Source organism: Styela clava, chromosome 4 (assembly GCF_964204865.1).
Source record: "Styela clava chromosome 4, kaStyClav1.hap1.2, whole genome shotgun sequence".
Classification (NCBI taxonomy): domain Eukaryota; kingdom Metazoa; phylum Chordata; class Ascidiacea; order Stolidobranchia; family Styelidae; genus Styela; species Styela clava.
Window position 1 is genome coordinate 17,973,312 of NC_135253.1, and position 20,411 is coordinate 17,993,722.

The 20,411-nt window shown below is 34.7% G+C and overlaps 1 protein-coding gene across 2 annotated transcripts in view; it reads left to right on the plus strand.

Annotated features, from left to right (window-relative positions):
- The first annotated feature begins 5,737 nt into the window (after nt 1–5,737).
- LOC120326720 (uncharacterized) overlaps nt 5,738–20,411 on the plus strand; it is a 37,946-nt gene continuing 23,272 nt past the window's right edge. Inside the window, exons 1-4 of one of the 2 annotated variants that reach the window (XM_078111734.1) lie at nt 5,738–5,931; nt 6,220–6,353; nt 6,464–6,543; nt 6,813–6,872. In XM_078111734.1, coding sequence (XP_077967860.1) covers nt 5,815–5,931; nt 6,220–6,353; nt 6,464–6,543; nt 6,813–6,872 — 391 coding nt within the window. In that variant the 5' untranslated portion in view covers nt 5,738–5,814. The remainder of the gene's footprint in view (nt 5,932–6,219; nt 6,354–6,463; nt 6,544–6,812; nt 6,873–20,411) is intronic. The other variant, XM_039393058.2, reaches the window with a different exon arrangement.

The window sequence follows — 20,411 nt, forward strand, 5'->3', positions numbered from 1 at the left end:
AAACGTGCAACTTTTGGAAGTGGGAACAAGGCAATATTTGTTACTAAATTTTTAAGGAACATTTTAAAATCATTTTCAGGTAGTTACCTGATGTGCGCTACGAAACTCACTTTCTAGGCGTTTTTCAGGGCCTCGGCTCGCGGCCTAATAGCAATATGACGACAAAAGAGAGATTGCGTAATGAACCAAAACGACGGATTCCTCGCGGACCGTTGAAAATTTAACTGCTATCATATATAATCAAATATGAGCCTGTGTGTTTATTCTGTGCGAGATCCATTTTCTATTACAAAATCTTGATGTTCTGTTAACGGTTTTATCGTTATATATCAGTCCGGACTTGGCCTTGCTCATGATGTTTTCCACAATTCCTCTCAATATTTCGGCCATATATGATTAACTGTCTTACCAAATGCGGCAACTTATTTTGATTTATCGTCGACTTGAATACCATCGGCACTCGACCAAACTTTTGTCAATCTTGGCCGATAGGATCGCCGACTTGAGTTAGCAAATAAATTTTGTGAGTGTAAAATAAATGTCACATTGCATTGTTTTGCGATATAACTTTGTATTTTCGGAGAAGGCATGTCATATAAGTTCGGTATTTAAATTATACGCAAATAAATAATATTTGATCTAAATTTATCGCAAATAATGTTACAAACATTCAGTCCGCGAAATGATTGAATGTAAAATGAAGCATGGTAATAGGAATATCGTCAATAAGTCGACATCAATAATTATTATTATAAAAATGCTAACAAGGCAGTAATGTCGGATAATGCGGAAAACGCTGCAAAAACAAGTCTTCGTCGCGAGGAAATCGCAAGTATAATTAAATGAAAAAATACGCACGTCGTTGGTTAATAAATTAAAAACCCGTAATTTTTATTCAGTACTCAGGTGGTTTTAAAAAACTATCGTTTCCATAAATATCCGTATACCAGTGTCGGTAATGATAAAATAAAATTGATCGCATAAAAATGGGACGGTTAATTTGCGAAGGTGATAAAGAAAAACCAAAGCTAACACAAAAGATAAAAATCAGAATAAAATTAATTTGAATTCACTCCTTGGTAGTTGTCTTTAACATCTGCCGCCGGCGTGTAGTACTGCCAAGAATAGGAAAACCCAACTTCAATGTCCCATTCGGAAAAAAAGTGGATTCAATTGGTTGTTACGATAGGTTTAAATGCGTGGAAAAATATCGCAATTACGGGGTCATTACGTAATTGATTTTGCCGTAATTACGGAATTGATTTTTGTCAATTACGTGCAAGCCTTACATAATACCAATGTTTATTTGAGGCGGCTTAAATAACATTCAATTTTAAGCACATATTGTACTGCAATATCATCATGCAATCTAATAGGCTAGTGTTCGCAAGTTATAAATTTAACTGACGGCCTTAGCGTCAACGGGGATAATGTTCAACGTAAATCAAACGAAGTGCATAGCAGCCGAAATCACCAACCAAGACGCGTGACCGCATTATCTCTATAATTTGTGATGTAACAATGTGCTCACGTCGGTTTTTGCGTAAATGACATTTTATATTTCATGTGGCCCGCGTTTGCATTGTTGTCTCCGCTTGAATATTTTATAATTTATAATATTAGAGTTTAGAATCCATGACTTAGGCTGTATACCCTTCGTTTACCTTTTATCAGTTGTATACCCGACTCATGGTCCGCACTTAGGTATACCGTATACCCGGTTGAAGAGCACTATTCTAGAGCAATTTGAACCAGACATAAATATATTACTACATATCTAACTACATATATATATGTAGACAGAAATGCATTCAAATATGCGTTGTGTATAGGAAAATACAATATAGAACCATATGAATTACTTTGTATTCGAAATATACATTTGTCACAAAAATAGCATAAGCTATAATATAAGAGATATCTGTTATATGTACACCCTTGTCGGCATACGAAAATTTATCTTTTGGACTTGGTTGACTTTTAGTCAAATAAAATTCAGGTCAATGTTTGTACACATAAATTATACGGATTACTCCGAGGTCCACAAAATAAACATAATAATAAAACATGAAACATAAAAATAAAATGTGTTTATGGGGTTCCTGTTTACTGTTGTAAACCTTGATGTAATTTGATTTGCAATGAAATGTGATCTAAATCAGTGATTCCCAAAGTGGTCGATATCGCCCCCGTTGGGCGAAAACGAAACAGAAAGGCGCGAAAAAGTCGAAGGGGGCGATAGGAGGATTTCTCAAAATTTGTTCTTGTTCGACGGCTGGCGCATCGTGCATTTGATTATTGTACTCTGAGTGCGTTTGTTCTCAGGTTTGAATCCCGTAAGCGATAATCACACGTGAGAGGATTGCTGGACTCCTTCCCGCCGTAAGGCAGTTCGCGTAGCCCTGGGGTCGGCAACCTACGACCGCGGGCCAGATCTGATATATAGCGACAAAACGGCGGATTTGACGATGAATTAATTTTATAATCTACGCTCGAGGAGTAGATTTTATTATTTTAGTTCTATTACGAGTCTGAGGACTAGTCAAGTGACTCCTGTAATATTTGTACCTGAAATTTTGTCCTAACCTCAACCTGGTACACATACTACGTTCCGGTGTCCGCCATCTTGGTTCCCATACTTCGGGAGTACCACAGAAGTTATCGTGAGACACGGTTAGACTAAATTATATTAGAACCTAACAATTTAGTGAACAGCATCTCGTTTAACGAGCCTACAACTTATTTAGAATTAGACAAATGGCAACACGCAGAAAAATTGTTTCTGAGTGCAGGGGGTTCAATAGCGCAGAAAATATTGAAATGGAGCTTCTTGAAATGCAATGCAATGAGGACATAAAATTCATTTTCCTTTCGTGAGATGCATCACTGCTTGATTTTGATAAAAATGTAATTTTCTAAAAAAAATCTCTATCAAAATTTGACAAACCACGCGAAAAAATTTACTCCGATGTATGGAAGTAGGCTACATATGTGTGCGAACAATTATTCTTGAAAATGAACATTACAAAGAACACTATAGTAGAGGTTGCGCGAAATAAACTCCCAATTCTTCCTCAATGCTCAATGCTTGGATCCGTATGCGTATAATCCAAGGAGGCTGTAGCAGGAGTAAAAATACCATACTACGCAAATTCAAAAGTCCGGCTGCACACTAACACAAATGAAGAACCTTTTCTTGTCAATGTTGTGAACTGCTTATCTGAGGAATTCTGATTTTTTTCAGACGAAACTTTACAGAAATACATTCGTGTTAGTGTGCAGCAGAGAACTAAGATCAGTGAAGTCCAAAGCACATATAAATATAATCATAGTTACCTCATAATGAGGTAATTATGATATAATACAAGCAAGGCAACGCTCGGACAATGGACGCCATCTTGTGCCTATTGTTCACGACCATCTAACACGGTTGCTTATAAGAAGTTCGCACACAATTATTGAAACTTACCTATTCTTTTCACTAATATTTTAGGTAGAAAATTTGAAGGTTGCGTTTTGAAGGAGAATCTAAGCCGAACATGCTGATATCCTTTCATGTTTGCTAAATTGCATTTATAGTACATTAAATTGTCTTTGAAGACAAGTATACGGGTTGTGAATTGCTTCAGAAGTAAGTTGGCCATTTTAATCGTCATAATTGACCATTTGACAATAGCGTTCCGTATGACGTCACAGAAAATAGTTTACCGGCTGACTCAACTTCGCTTCAATAGCCGTTTCTATTTTCTGGTTAGCATTTTTCGTCTGTCAAGCTCCATAATGCCCTACTGCTCAGCTCCAAGCTGTGCTAGAGGAACAAATGACATTGTAGGATTGTTGGGGAGACATTTGACAGCGTCAACTGGTGTATCATTATAAAATCTTCGCAAAAGTGACCAAAAATGGTTCCACGTTGTGTGTGTGGTCAAATTTAACGCATTAGATATTTTTTTTTATTCTTAACTGCATTATATATTTAGGTAGCATGTAGCTTAAAGTTTGAAATCCACCATTCGGCTTCATCCTAGCCCTTATAACAGCTGACTTATTTGATTCAGTACAACAACACGACGAAAATGTCCTAAAAGAATCCATTGTGTTGCGTTTCCCAAATATGGCACAAAATGGCGCCAATGACCTTGTTTAACATTAGGCAAATTGGTTGCCGGCCGTTGGTGAAGCCCAGTTAGACATTGTTCCGATCTTGGCTTCATTCAGTGTGACGCCAATGTCGAAAAGCTATCAAGCGTGATACAGCAACAAAAAGTATCACATTAAATGTCATTTGTAACTTGTTTCTTTTAATAAGAAGACTGAGTTGAGTTCACGAATCGTACCAGTCTTCGCGCGCTGTTCCGTTTTAAACTTTTGAAAAATATGTGCGGCCCGCCAAGACTTGCAACTCTTAATTTTGGCCCACGAGTGACAAAAGGTTGCCGACCCCTGGCGTAGCCGATGGTCGCTTACGGCTTCCCCCACTATCAATTCCATGAATCAGAAACAAATAAATGGCTGATTAATTCTATGGACTGGTAACCGGACCGAGGCCGCGGTACATTAAGAGGAATCGAAGATGAATTTTATCGATCAAAACGACAAAATCGTCTTTTCAATCAGTAAACACCCGGGTGATTTGAGATTGTGCCTGACGAAAATGTCACCAAATATTCAAAAACTCGCTAAAGACTACCAAGCTCATCCATCTCATTACAAAACACTATGAACTATGATTTGTCTTCTTGTTTATTTGGTCTGTAATATAAGAAGAGATATAAGAAAAACTGATCATCCTATTTTTTTATGAACAAATACAGAGCAATATACTATGACCACATAAAAGACAAACTCTCGCCACTGTCGGAATACCCAGCTAGAAACGGAGGGAACTGCCACTAGACTATACAGCGGTAAACGTGACAACGTGAGCCAATGGGAAAAAACTTCGTGCACTATTACAATTCCCTACAAACTCTACAAAACGACAGAGCAGTGGTCTAACTGGTACCACTGTAGGAAACTATTACAACCATCGACACCATTAACCAGTGGTGTGATGCACTTTTACGTGGATGCACTATTACTCAATGACTTCAGACGGACGAGAAAAACTTGAGATTGCATTAGTTATAGAGCAAGCGCTGATGTCCGGCGATTATAATATATTCGATTGACATGTTCACGGTCGTTTAGCAATCTGTAGTGCGGTTGTAAGTTCGATCACTTGTATTCGAGTATAGTGAATATCGCCATTACTTGATCTTAGCCAATTGGCAAAAAGCAATATATTACACTAGTAGTTTTCAAATCAGCCTTTCATCGTTGCTATTGAAATGCATTCCTTAATAAGCCTACAAAGAACATTTAAGCGCTCGCAAAATGTGTATACATGCTCTACACATAAACTAATGAGCGTTTTTTAAACATCAAACGCGTTTGTCCTGAATGTCACTATCGTCATGTTTTTTTCATAATTGATCATATTGCATGTCTTTCGGCTACAGTTGGTCATACTGATGTAGATGGTGTTTGCAAGGGTTAAAGAAGTAAGAGTTGTGTCAAAAATTAGTTTCGAAATCCATAATTTCGAATACTTCAAAATCATCAGTTATTGCTAAATTGTTCATTTATTTATGTTTGTTCGAATCAAAAAATGGGGTCGACAATGATCTAAGTATATTTGTCAGGACTATTCGATCATTAAAATCATATCTTTTAAATTTGTACGTTGACAGAAAAGGAAGTAAATATAAACAAAAAGATTTATGCTCGTATATACGATATAAGGTTTGCATTGAATTATATAATAAATGCAACATGACAGGTCATATTTGTTTTCAATTGCTCATGATTTCTATGCCATTTCCCGTGATTTATGGCCACATGCAAAATTGCCAGTATCCATCCAGAGGAAACGACATACAATGGAAAAAGGTGATAATGCATATTTTTATGCTATGATGCTAATAAAAGTTAATTTGAGAATATTTGAGTTTAATAATACTACTACATAAATACGATACACATTTATGCTTTGAAAAATTAAGAGTTTCACACACAATACGTTTCTATGTTACGAACAAGACACGGCATACTTTATTAAAAATATGTATGAATTGAGTAACTTCAGAACAGAATTTTGAAAGCGTAATTTACACATTTGACTTGATTGGAAGAAAAAGTAACGTTCGTTCAGATCTTATATTTTTTTGTAATTTTCAGCTCGAAGGCAAAACGTTCTATGAATCTATGAATGATGGTAATGCAATATCCGCCGATGTAGCTTGTGTGAAAGTACATAACTTTACTAAAGTAGAAGATGGTGTCGAGGCGACGATGGAAAGGTATCTATTCAGGTACGAACGTTTCAAATCATTATAAAAGCCAAATCATAATTGGGCGCGAAAAGTAAGAAATTTAACATTCAGGAGGCAAAAGTTTATCAGTATTGATAATATATTTGCAGATCACCGGACAAGCCCGATATTGTACGACTACACGCACTAAAAGTTGGACGTGGTTTTTACATTGTTGACAAGCGCACAGGTTTGTTTTGCTTATCGTCTACACCAGTTGTTTTCAACCAGGATTTCGGGCCACACTGTGGTTTCCACCCAAATCGAAGAGTCTATATTATTATATGTACATTGCTTAAATACAATAAAATACCCATCAGGTTTACCACTATTATTAAACTCGTTACACTTTGGGAAAAATATCTTTCATTTTATATTATTTTTGCGTAAATTGTTTTCACAGAAATAATCTCATTACAATCTAATACCTTCCATTCCATATATTTTGTAACGACTCAGCACTAATGCGTGATGTAGTGAAAGAAGATAGCTTCATAAACAAAAAAGCTGTGCGCGAATGTAAGTTGGTGAAAATTTACATTTGCTCTATTGAATACCTTTGGTGTTTACTAGTATATGCGTTAGTTAGTTGAGCCAATGCAAATTGTGACTAGAGCGAGACATTTTCGAATACCTGATTTCAGAATCGAATCTCGAAAAATATTTAAATGTAACTTTTTCATTGTAATGACCCTTTCAGTCACATTATGACGGCTACAACACTTATTATACGATTAGTGTTGTGTGTGTCCTTACTAACTGGAATATGTGTTTGCACAAGCACTTCATTTTTGTTGACGCGGTTCTATCCACAGTCCAAAACAATTTTTCGAAAGATCTTTATTGTCGAATGTTGTATAATTCAGTATAGAAAAAGTTGGTGAAATAGCAGTCAGTGAAAAGGGTCCTAATTCAGAATTGCAGTTTAAAGTTTGGGCAGCAATTCGAAATTTTCAACTGAACCGAATTATTCACTATTCGATTCAAAATGTCAAACCGTAATTGTGACCACATTTGTTTACTTTTGAACGGTTTTGAAATTCTACATTTTTTCTATGTCTTGCTATTTGCAATGAAATGAGTTCATGTAAACAGTGAACTTTTGACCTGTGAAACCCTCTATGAACTTTTAATGTATCCATATATGTATATATATACCGTTTCGTCTTTTGGATGGAATCCTGCATGCATGCGTGAAATAATTTTGATGATATCAAAGGGTTAATAAAAATTCAAGATTTTTTTGAACTGTTGACAAGTCTATTTTCAGATATCAAGGAGATGTCCAACGATTTGGAATTTGAAGTGACTGATTATGAGAATTACTTCATCGTTGTTAGATGCTCTGAAGAAGGTCAGTTTTGTTTCATTATTTTACTTCAGAATACATATATAATTGAGAGCGGCAAATCCAGAACTGATTTATCGATATTTCATGGCACATGCTTCGAAACTTAACAATGAATTTGACTAAATATCTGAAATGACTCTTGCTTGTAGACGAGCGAACTTTTTAATTGCGATAATATTTTCAATTTGTGCTTCCTAACCTATTTCGTCTCGCGATCGAACATTTCCTTTCGGATAATTTTGTTCTGGCTTCGCGTTATCCAAAAAATGTTGGGACTCTCCTTGTTAGCAAATGAATCAACTTAGTAACTTTCTCAGCATATACATATTGCTGTTCTGTTTTAGGTCAATGGTACCTGAAAACCTTCATTAAAAGCCCAGTTCCTACTGCAGAAGATGTTCTTCGTATCTGGAGAGTTTTATACAAGAATGGGATAAATCAACCACTTTTCATGTCACACTGCTCTGATGTGCTTTAGCATATTGATCCCATCCAAACTTGGTTCTAGAGCAATTTGAACTGGGCCTAATTATATTACTATATATATATATATATATATATTTCTATTTTATCGATTTGGTCGACAACACGGAGTTATTCTCGCTGTATTTGGGCGACGGGAATTTTTGGGCCACATTTTGTTGTCGCCCAAATAGTTTGGGCTTTATTTTCTACATAAATCCCTCAAGCAAAAAGTCTGAAACTTTTCGTCATTTTCAACATTATCCTCAACTATCACCACATAATGTTGGATTTGAAATTCAAGCAAAAAAACTCTGGTTTTTGCCGACAGTTTCTAGGCCTAGCTATATCCCGTTTTGCTATTTTTGCTAAATTGTGGCTACAAAAATAAATCATGATTTTCTCTTTTCTAACCCAGTTATCTTTTGGCCAGAATTGGAGGATTAACAAGAAAAAATTTTCGCTATCGTATGGTATTCCAATAATTCACCGGAAACTTATCTGGGACTTGCAACACTGCTATGGTATATTTCACTCTGACAAAATGTGCAAATTGCAGACGAGACATATGACGTCATATATGGTCTGCGTCTGCTCTGTCAGGAGCGATGAGAGAAGTTGGTTTTAGTTATCGTTTTGAATCAAAGGCAATTCAGTTTGTACATAAGGATGTGGGACATGTTATTATGTAAAACAAAGGCTCTGAGATATTGTATGCAAAGAAATAGTTTGAGATGATGTTATCACTTTGAGTCTGCAAAGTATCTCGCTACCTAATTATGGAAGACATGAAAATATATGGAACAGACGTGATAGTCCTATCCAGTGCGACAGAATAGGATTTCGCAGTAAATGTAGTCTAGTCCAATATTTTTTTAAAAAAGGTAAACTTATATTATTTTGTAAAATAAATTTATGTTTTGTTTTCCTAGTCACAGATTTGGGAAAAAACGAAGCTGACAGAAGATCATTGAACGTGTACGGAAGTCTGTCAAAGATCAGGAAAAGGAAAACTTTCCAAGCAAACTCGAGAACATTAAAATAGAAAGTTTATAGTATATATATATAAGATAATTTTGAGTCATTTAAAAACATGTGGAAGGAAAACTGTTATTTGAAGAACAAAAGGTTCAATGAGGATAAGACAAGTGAATATTGTCAGAAAAGCGTAAGGTCAATCTGGAAAAAGGTAGACACAGTAAATATGGGGAAAAAGACAAATTGGTTGCATCTCTAGAAATTTGTTTATAAGCCAGAACTATTGTACACTAGAAAAGGTTATCTATTACAATCCATGAATATAAATATAAGTTCATTAAAATTTCGGCAGGAGACGCACGCACCAATCGAATTTTGTAATCTGTGTATTGGGTTTCTCATGTCTTAAAATAGGACTGACCGGATTTTGAAACCCATGCCTATTTTGGCAAAAAAATAGGTTATTTTATAAAAATTCTTCTAAATACCTCCATAACGTTTCTGGATATTGAATGGATGACAACGGAATATTAGAAAAGTTTGATGCATGATATATAGCGGTTATTGTAATATATATTCTTGATTACTATGTACTTTTCGCATGCAAATGTACTTTGTTCGAACACAATTTTTTGGAAATAAATCATGTGTGACCAGGTGTATACCACCGTGCTTATTTTAGCCGGAGATGTTAAAATACAACGCTGAGTTGAATTGTTTGTCGGTCAATGGTACAAAACATTCAACAAGTCATTTTGCTGTTACCGATTTTGAAAGACTGATCTTGGGGTGGGGGGTGGTCATGAGACGTTATAACAGTTGAAAAGCTGGATTGGTCGTGTAAAGCTGGGCGATTTTACTTCTATATAAAGCAACGATCTGCATTGCGTTGCTAACAATATTGCCATATCACCTTCATTGAACATATCAAGAAATGCGCAGATACGTTTTAATATTACTCCTACGTCCCTCTCTTTGAAGTCCCAAATGAGCGATTTCATAAAATTACAAAGAGGGTAAGATTTGGGTAAGTCCCTGCACCCTTGGCACAAATAGAAATAGCTACTATGACTTCAAGTTTACCGGTTTATTAGTTTTTTTTTTATATTCAACTTATTATCCAGTATACTTGCGTGAATAACATACGGATCTTCCGTACAACGGCAATTTTCGTATTTTGCGAAATTTTTTATATTAATTTATGACATCATATCACATGAACATCTCTGCTATGACGCCAAAATTAATTTCACCCAAAAAAACCGTATGACGTCACTATAATTTTTCACATTGTCGGAAATACATAATACTAATTACATTACCTGGTGTCACTAATTTCCGACTATCAAATAAGCAAATGAGTTATGGTAACCTCTTGTACATTGTTGGCTATTTTGGACGCATCTCACTCGGAAAAATACATTATCTGAAAATCGGAAATCGAACACTGCGCAGTTGAAATTCAGATTACAAAGAGCTAATTAGCCCTAAAATCTATTTTAACGAACAGTGGCATATTTGAAACATCTGTGATCCTTTTAGCGACAGTATTCCTAATTAACAAATGGGATACAAATTGTTACTTAGATTAGCGGAAATGTAGGAATTAGAAAAACTTTCTATATCGGAAGTCTAGGTCGCTCATGCCGATGCCGGGTTATTTCGTTTTCCACTTTCATTCCCTTTGTTCTCCAGTTTTAATTATATGATTAAGCACGGTCATCACAACACAAAACATTGAATTAAATGGGAAACGTTCTTTGCTTTACTAGACTGGGCAATTGGATTTAATTCTGCGGGAATTTGAGTTTTCATACATCGCCGATTCTTCTTCTCGTTTCCGAAATGGTGACTATATTTATTTAAAAAATGGTTAATTATTCAGGTGATGGTTTAATTTAATGATGTGAAGTGCCATAATACTAGGTACAGTTAAAACTTGCTCATATAAATGCTTTTGATTGTTAATACAACACATTATCGCCAGAAAACTTAACAATTACGGCGAAAATTGCGTTTTTGACAACATCGCCATAAAGGAGCGATATTTTCGATATTTTTGCCTAAAGTTGATGAAAAGCACGTGTAATGCACTTATTATATTCAAATATATTTGAATACAACAAAAAAAAACGACATCGAAGGCGAAAAATTAAAATAATCGATGAAACCCTAGTAACGACGATATGCTATCATATTTTTCCGAACTGCATTTATTTGGAAATTTCAAAATTTTGAATTATTTTTCTAGCCATTCAATATCATTGAACAATATATCGCCGAATGCGTCTCTAAAATACCAACTGAACGGTATTAACATTTTTGTTTTTTATTAATTATATCAAAAGTTATAACCAAAAAACGATAAAAAAAAAATAAATTTTGAACCCAATTTTCTCGAAAACTATTAAATGAATTTTAATTATAAAACTATTTTTAGTTTTGTTTTATTGAAATCTATCCAAATATATTAAAATTTTCAATACAACTACAATAGAACAAATTTTCAATTTTGGGGTCAAATGACAAATAATTAATTTAAACCACTCCCTGAAAAGATAAATACAAAACTTCCGCATAGACTAGTGAAAATTTTTTCAAATTTGACCTAAAATTCGCTGATTTATATGTGTTCGAATTTTAACTCGTGATTTCGTAAATTTCAGCAATATGTTACATCTCAGATAATCCAATTTATGAAATTATGGAAGTTTTGTCATCTGCTATCTAGAATCCACTATGAACAACTTTCAAATATCGCCATTGAATCTATTTTCAGGTTACACTTTGGCCTACGTAGATACACAATATATATATATACAGTATACAGTATATATACACAATTACTCTTTATACTTTCGTGTGAGGGCATGGAGAATTGAAGATACAGGCAGTCAGAACGAGTGGGCAAATCGCAACAATATCGTTCAGCGAGCGATCAACCGTGACGCCAAAATAACAACATATCACGCTGTAAATAGGGCAAGGCGACAAGCCTCAGGCACACCTTAAAACATCCAAAACCACTGTTTTCGGCTATTTCATGGTACGATTGTAACTGGTGTTTAATTTACCTTGCAAGCAAAGCATTTAGCCGTAGCTGTGAACGTTTTTAATGAAGGACAATGATTGAATAGCCAATGATTATATCTATTCCATGCGGTGTCGACCATATCCAATAATGTTCTTCATTTCCGCAAATAGGCTAAAAAAAGCAGTCCCTCGGAATTGGGCGACGACGATTGTGCACCAACTCGACTATATTTTAAACAAACTGTATTACTTGCGTGAAATTTTGTCAAAACATTTCCCACTGAAAACCACCAAAATTAACGCTGTGAGTAGCTCACTATATGCCACAGAAAACGAGTGGCCCAAATGCAGCAAAAAATAGTATGTAACCTCAATGCAGCAAATAGATATATATATAGACAGAGATGTATATATATATAGACAGAGATGTATACAAATCTGCGTTGTGTATAAGAATATACTATACAGAACCATGGATTACATTTGCTACAAAAATTAACAGAAGTTATAAAAAGGACATATCAGTTATATCTTCAGTTCATGTCAGTATATATAAAAATATTTATTGAACTCAGTAGACTCTTAGTCAAGTAAAATGTAGGACAACGCTGGTAAAATAGATCACACGGATTACTCGAGGTCCAAAAAATACAAGGATCGATATTCATTACATGTGTTTATGTTATTTCTGTTTTTTGTTGTTTACCTTGATGTAAATTGATTTGCAATGAAATTCGGTCTAAATGAAAAATGTCGTCTTTGGAAATTACGTCGCGTTTATATTTAAGCATATATATTAAAAGAGCAAGGCCAGGCAGTGAATCAATTTATTTGCTTCCTTGATGCGGCTGCATAAAGAGTGTAAGAGTAAAGAATAAAACTAGCTGATATGAGACATAATAAGAAGTTATGGATGAGACATAAAAAAAGTGCATAGAAAATTCGCCGTCCGCGACATGCAACAGACTGTTGCTGTTGGAGTCATCAAGGAAACTACGAAAAAGTCCGAGAATGTGAAAGACACCATGGCAGCAGCTAAGGCCAATAAAAAAACAGAAGCAAAGAAGTGACTGAAAGCATCTGGCGCCCATCAACAGCCTAAACCTAAAAAAATTCTATTAAATTCACTATCGTGCTGCTTTTTCATATTCGATCATATTGTCTTTTTTCGGCTACAGGTATTTATACTTCGACGTACACGCTACACTGGTTCAGCTGGTGTTCGCGAGGGTAAAAGAGGTAAGAGTTGGGACAGGAATTAGTTTCGAAATCCATAATCTAACTATATATATATATATGTGTAGACAGAAATGTATTCAAATCTGCGTTGTTTATAGGAAAATACAATATTAAACCATATGAATTACTTTGTATTCAAAATCTACCGTTCCTACAAAAATTAGCAGAAGTTATAAAATATGAAATGTCCGTTATACACCGTTGTCGGCATACATAATCTATTGGACGTAGTTGCCTTTTTCGTTAAACTCAAGGTTCACACTAGAAGCCCAGCTCCTACTGCAGAAGATGTTCTTCGTATCTGAAGAGTTTTGTACCAGAATGGAATCGATCAACCACTTTTCATGTCACACTGTTCCGATGTGCTTCAGTTTATTACACACGCGTAAACAAGCATTAACTGCACTGCCATTTTAAGTTCCTCGAACTTATACCAACACTCGCATTGCTCTAAAATTCAACATGTGTTGCCCGATTTGTATGCACCGTTTCTTTCTCCGTGTAAAAGATATAGGATTTAGTGCGATGCGTATGAAATATCTCGATATAATGTGGCTTTCGGCCTTGGTTCATTATTGTTAATTTCTATTCAGAATAAAAGTTTGAAAATAATATGGTGTTTTAATTAAGAGTTGTCTGTTCTAAACTGCTGTCGGTTTTAAAAAACTGTCAGTAACGCGATCCATATGAACACCATATCGTGTCCAATAAAATAAGAACATAACTAGTGGCCCGCGCAATCATTCGTAAACTAAATGTGGCACTTCGTCTAAAAAAGTTGAACAACCCTGATGTACATCTTGTGATCTACGCGGGTCTGGACGATAGGGTTGGTAACGTTTCATACATATACTGTCGCGAATATGCATATACCGCCAACTCATATACATATACAGCCAACCAAATATACAAATACTACCAAGTCATATGCATATGTAACCACACAATATACAAAAATATACAGCCATTAAGGCGATGTTAAAATACTGCCTGATCATTTCGTAAAAATAAATGCGGTTGCATCTACGAATTTTATGTACATTACAGATCGTACATATAATTAGCGCATTAAAAAAGCCTTAAAATCCAAAGGGGCTAGTGATCGATAAGGTATTACCATACAGGGGTAAGGCTTTACATACACAAATATTAATTGCAACAAAAATACATATAAACTACCACAGTGTTATTATTATAATACTCCACAACAGCTAGCTCTTCGTTGATTACACAAGAAATGTGCTGACTGAAAATCTATCTTCAATGAACTATTCTTTGGCTAATAGCAATATAATCTGTCCACAAACTGATCAAATTACGCTTGGTGGAAAATATAAAAAATAAAAATGGCAGTGCGCGTAGTTTTTGTGAAATATCTAATAGGCGCCAAATTAGATCTTCAGAAATATCCAATAGACGCCAATCTATGATATCATAATACCCCACAACAGCTGAGCGTTGAAAACATAAGAAATTTGCTGGCTAAAAATCCTTTTTCAGAGAACTATTTTTTGGCTATTGGCAATAAACTGTCTACAAAATAATCATATTAACGCTTGTTGGGGAATATAAAACATAAAACTGCCAGTGCGCGTAGTTCTTGAGAAATATTCAATAGGCGTCAACTTAGTTATTCAGAAATATCCAATTGGCGCCAAATATATGATGTCATAATACCCCACAACAGCTGATCGGTAATAATACGAGAAATGTGGTGGCTAAAATTCTCTTTTTAGAGAACTATTCTTTAGGTATTGGCAATAAACTGTCTACAAAATAATCAAATTACCGCTTGTTGGGAAATATAAAACTGCCAGTGCGCGTAGTTCTTGAAAATTATCTAATATGCGCCAACTTAGTTCTTCAGAAATATCCAATGGCGCCAAATCTATGATGTCATAATACCCCACGACAGCTGATCGTTAATAATACGAGAAATATGCTGGCTGAAAATCTCTTTTCAGAGAACTATTCTTTGGCTATTGGCAATGAATGGTCCACAAAATAATCAAATTACCGCTTGTTGAGAATATGAAACTGCCAGTGCGCGTAGTTCTTGATTAGTTTTTCAGAAATATCCAATTGGCGCCAAATACCCTACAACAGCTGATAGTCGAAAACACGAGGAATTTGCTGGCTAAAAATCTCTCTTTAGTCCCATTGCGTTGGTGGGGTGGATTCGAACACACCATGAGACACGATGGGGCATTCTATCAAATTCAACAAAATATGCCGTTAAAAACTAGCAACGAGTCAGTATCAACATTTAAAGGCATGTGTGACTTCAAATTTGGAAAATAAATAACTTTGAAATTAATGTTCAACTAAAATATTTTAGATCTTTTTTCAAAAATATTTTTCACATTGGCCAAATACAACTATTTTGGAGTCATGCGTATCTGAAGAGTCTTTATAGAATTAGCCCACAAATTGAATATTTTTAATTCTTATGATCAAAATTTTCTACATTGGCAACATACAACTATTTTGGAGACAGGCGTATCTGAAGAGTCTTTATAGAATTACTAGATAAATATTTTGGATTCTTATAATTAAATCTGAAATAAATTTATTGTTTCACTTTTGGTTTATGCCTAATTTCAATTGAAACTGAGTTCTGTAACTTCCATTCTAAGTAATAACAGTTTCTTGTTAAATGGTCATAAACATTACAAACGGGTTTTGATCAAAAACGGAAGTATATATTTTTTCAATGTACTGTAATGATAAGTGTGTTCAATAAAACAACAAAATCCACATTTATATATAACCAAGTAAAATGTAAAATTTCGGCCAAATACAAATAATTTACTCTTTTAAATACCTTTAAAAAAAATTTCGAATTCAGAATATGTTTTAAATTGGGCCATGGGCCGATATCTAAAACATACCAGACAGTTGTTTGTCCTGTAGAAAAAGAAAATATTGAGATGGCGACATTTTAGTTTCCACTTCCTAAAACCAATTCTATTCATATCTTGCGTCGCTATGTACGGCCGCTCTCCGTTTGTCGCAACTCACCGAAATGCGGAGTCAAACTTCAAAACCAAAGACTGATTATGGATATAGTATAAGTGCAAGAGATGCTTCTACATCGTGTCCCATGTCCCACCGTCGCCCACCTTCCTATATTGGTTACTTTACACAAACTTTTCTAATTGAAGTAGGTTCATTCACACATTTTGATTTCTCTCACATCCACGGAATCGATATAATACTCCCGTACAAATTATTTCTTTTGAGTTTGGACTTGAAAATTTGAAAATTGAGAGTGAACAGTGGGTATTATATTTAAAAATGTTTATGCCTTATTTTAGGCAATAGTTAGAGTGAGTTCAAACCAAATAGTATTTTGGCATTGGATGAGAAATAACTTAATTGGGCCCGGCCAGTAAGTATATCATGAAGTTGGAGAAGCAATGCCAAAATATATGTGCATCAAAATCGCGTATTAGGTCTTAGAAGACCACTGAGTTTGTTAATACATGATCGACTGACAACTGAGTGATCTAATTGGCTGTATATATATAAAATATTGGCTGTGTATGTACATCACCAAATGGGCTGTATTTGTATATTAATTGGCTGTATATGCATATGACATTGGCTGCATATGCATATTTAGTTGGCGCTATATGTATATTTTTGACTGTATATGTATATCACGTTACCAACCCCACTTTGGATACAAGGTATTATCTCTGCCATCTTTGCATACATATCGCATAGAAAAACCTTCAAACGAGCGTCAATAGTTTTTTATCACAATGACGCTTTCATTTTTTTAATTAAATATGTCTAATTTAATATTAAACATTATTAATATTTAAATGACTACTATGAAATACTTAAATAATCTTCGAAGTATCGAATGAGTCCAACTTTCCTGGACCTCGAAAATTGAATCGTACCATTTCATAAAAGTTCATTTTCATTACACTTTCATTATTACAGCTTTTGGCTGATTTGAGGAATCTGGAATCGGCCGCAAAAATGATGACAACTGGATTTTCTTTCGAAGAAACTAGTTCGTCACAATGTTTCATTCATCACTATACAACTACCATGAAAAATGGTGATTGGTTTGCGTTTAGCAATAGAAACCCCAAATTTATCCTAATTAAAGTTAATAGTTAATATAGAAAAATGAATTTAATTTTCCCCAAATTTCTAGATTTTGCACCAAAAAATTATACGATTTAAATTTGAGGAAACTTGTTTTTGTGCAGCGATTATTACTAGACGCTTACTCTGCAAAAGAGGATATTGTATTGTTTCATTTGTCATTATAACTTTCTTTTTGACAATCTGCGTCATACCATGAACACACTGCAACTGATGTACCAACAGAACGTCTCAGAGGTTTGAACTGATTAAAAGTTGTTTATTCCGTTCCGTAGTTTACATGCGTTAAAAGAAAATCACACAGTTTTAACCGTAAAATGGAATATTGTGGTACTTGGATTATGTCAATTTAGGAATTATATTACGTAATGCCTCAGGACTTTATGAGAAATGCAATAATACCCGTTCAAGTAACTTTCAATAAAACGAAAATAAATCCTTCTTCAGCTAGCAATTTTGTGTGGGTTGGATTTGCGCAGAATGTAATATTAGCACCACAAACTTATCGCGATGTGAATATATACTTGTTTCGATGAAAGATTCCTTCCTTCCTCAGCCAGCTATTTAGATTTGTTGAATTGCCACAGAATGTAATATTAGCACCACAAACTTATCGCGATGTGAATATATACTTGTTTCGATAAAGGATTCCTTCTTCAGTCAGTGATTTGATTTATTAAATTGCCGCAAAATATAATATTAGCACCACAAGCTTATTGCAATGTGAATGCTTGTTTATTAATAAACACTTATTACATTTTTCCTGTCAAATTCGATCTACTAAAATATCTCTCGAACACAAAAGCTTTAAAGTCTAAATCATAAAACATCTTTGCTTATTTAATTAAAAATATTGAAAATATTTTGAGAAAAACATCATAGTGATTCATTCATCATTATGTAAAGATACATGGAATAACCCCTTGGGTTGAAGTCCAAGTCGCGTTGTGTTTTCAAATACCCGGTAGTGGAAGTCTAAAATGAGACTGGGAAATACCTGCAAGCTAAACGCTCATCACCTCAATATCTGGGAATTCAATTTGTGAAAAAATGGAAAAAAAAATAGTTTTTAATTTTGATACCATAGGCATCAGTATGTGCATGACTGAGTTTCCAATTCATTGACTCTAATAGATACTAACTAGTCGTGGGAAACTTTGCGATACGTACGACTAGGAAACTTTAATTGAGACCGATTTCTTGTTTCCTTGACAAAATGAGTATGATTATTTTGCATTAAACAAGATGATTGGACCCTTCTCGACGCTGAAACATTGGCCTTTGTTTAGACCTTGAGCATAAATTGAAAAACAAACTTTTCCGAATGTGGTCACGTCACAATCGCTAAACGTTTATATGTATTTACAGAAACAGCCACGTAGACATGGGAAAGAAATGTACATATAGATCGTTTTGTTATAAATATTATTGTGCTGTTATTGTTATTCTTGTTAAATATATTTCCTGTTTCTTAGCTTATTGATTATAAATGCCTGTATAATTGTTCGTGATATCGTTACCTGAAAATTCACGCCTTGCTCTACGTGGTCATGATTATTCAAATACTGTACTTGATTAGAAATAAAAAAAAAATCGCCAAAGTTAATTTTGTCCAGTCGTCAAAATCTTTAAGCAGATTATCTTTCTCGAACATTTGTTCATAAATTTTGATTTAAACAGCCACATACAAACCACAAAGAGATTCTCATTGATATGACATGCTGGCAATTACGTCACGATATGAAATTCCACGGCTTCTAATTCTGAGTCCGATATGGCTGTTATATTGGCCTAATAACGCAATTTGTTTTCCTTTTATCGAAATGAAATAATTTCCTATGCACTAGATTAGGGTGGTCCAAGGTCGTCCGTTCCGCAGGCCACAAAATTATTTTTGCATTGTTCGCGGGCCACAATAGTGCCAAGAATAGGTAAACAGTGCAATACAAAACAAACACTTTTATTCTGCAAACACATAGTTGTCAGACATAGCCATCCCAGGCTAATAGAATCCGCATTCGATTTTTAGTTTTCTATGATGCCTATATTGTTAGCATATATTCCCGACCAAAAAGATAGAAAGCCAGATAATCATTTAAACTGCCAAGCACATCATTCAACTTCGCTAGTTGCCGCAGCTAGTCATAACACTAGTCAATTCAGTGACCTTATTGATGTAACAATATGTCAAAATATTTTCTGATTAATTTTATTACGAAACAACACGAAATGCGATTTTTTGATTACTCTCCGAATGTGACGCTGGCCACAGATAATAAAGCGGCTGGCCACATGTGGCCCGCGGGCCTGGGTTTGGACCACCCTGCACTATATACTGCCGAGTGTAGACAATCGATTTAAATTTTTTGCCAGACATATCATATATATTAGAATTCGAATTAGATTCACGGTTTTTAATCTTTTGTCCTATTTAGGTAACCCATTGAAAAGTTATGCGCAATATTCAATAACATTCAACTGAACACAAACGAACGATGTTGTAATCATATTTGATACATTAATTTTATAATACGCCATTGTATATACCGTTGTGTTTTGTGGCGAGAGATATTAGGTATTATACAATCTGATTAACATGAACTAATCGTGTAAATACCAGATGTCTGACGGGATTAGAATTTTGGTTAAACATACTCGTGTAAAGTGAAGCCTTTTACAAATTGGATTCTACACATAATTTTATACAATTTCCCCGTTGGAAGTGTTGGCTACACGGTTTTTTGACATTAAACAAAATACGCCTTACCAGGTTAACAGGTGTTTCAGGGTCTGGTATTTTAAATTGGCATTGTCTGACATAGGCTTACTGGGAAGGTTATATTATTTATTATATATATATATATATATCA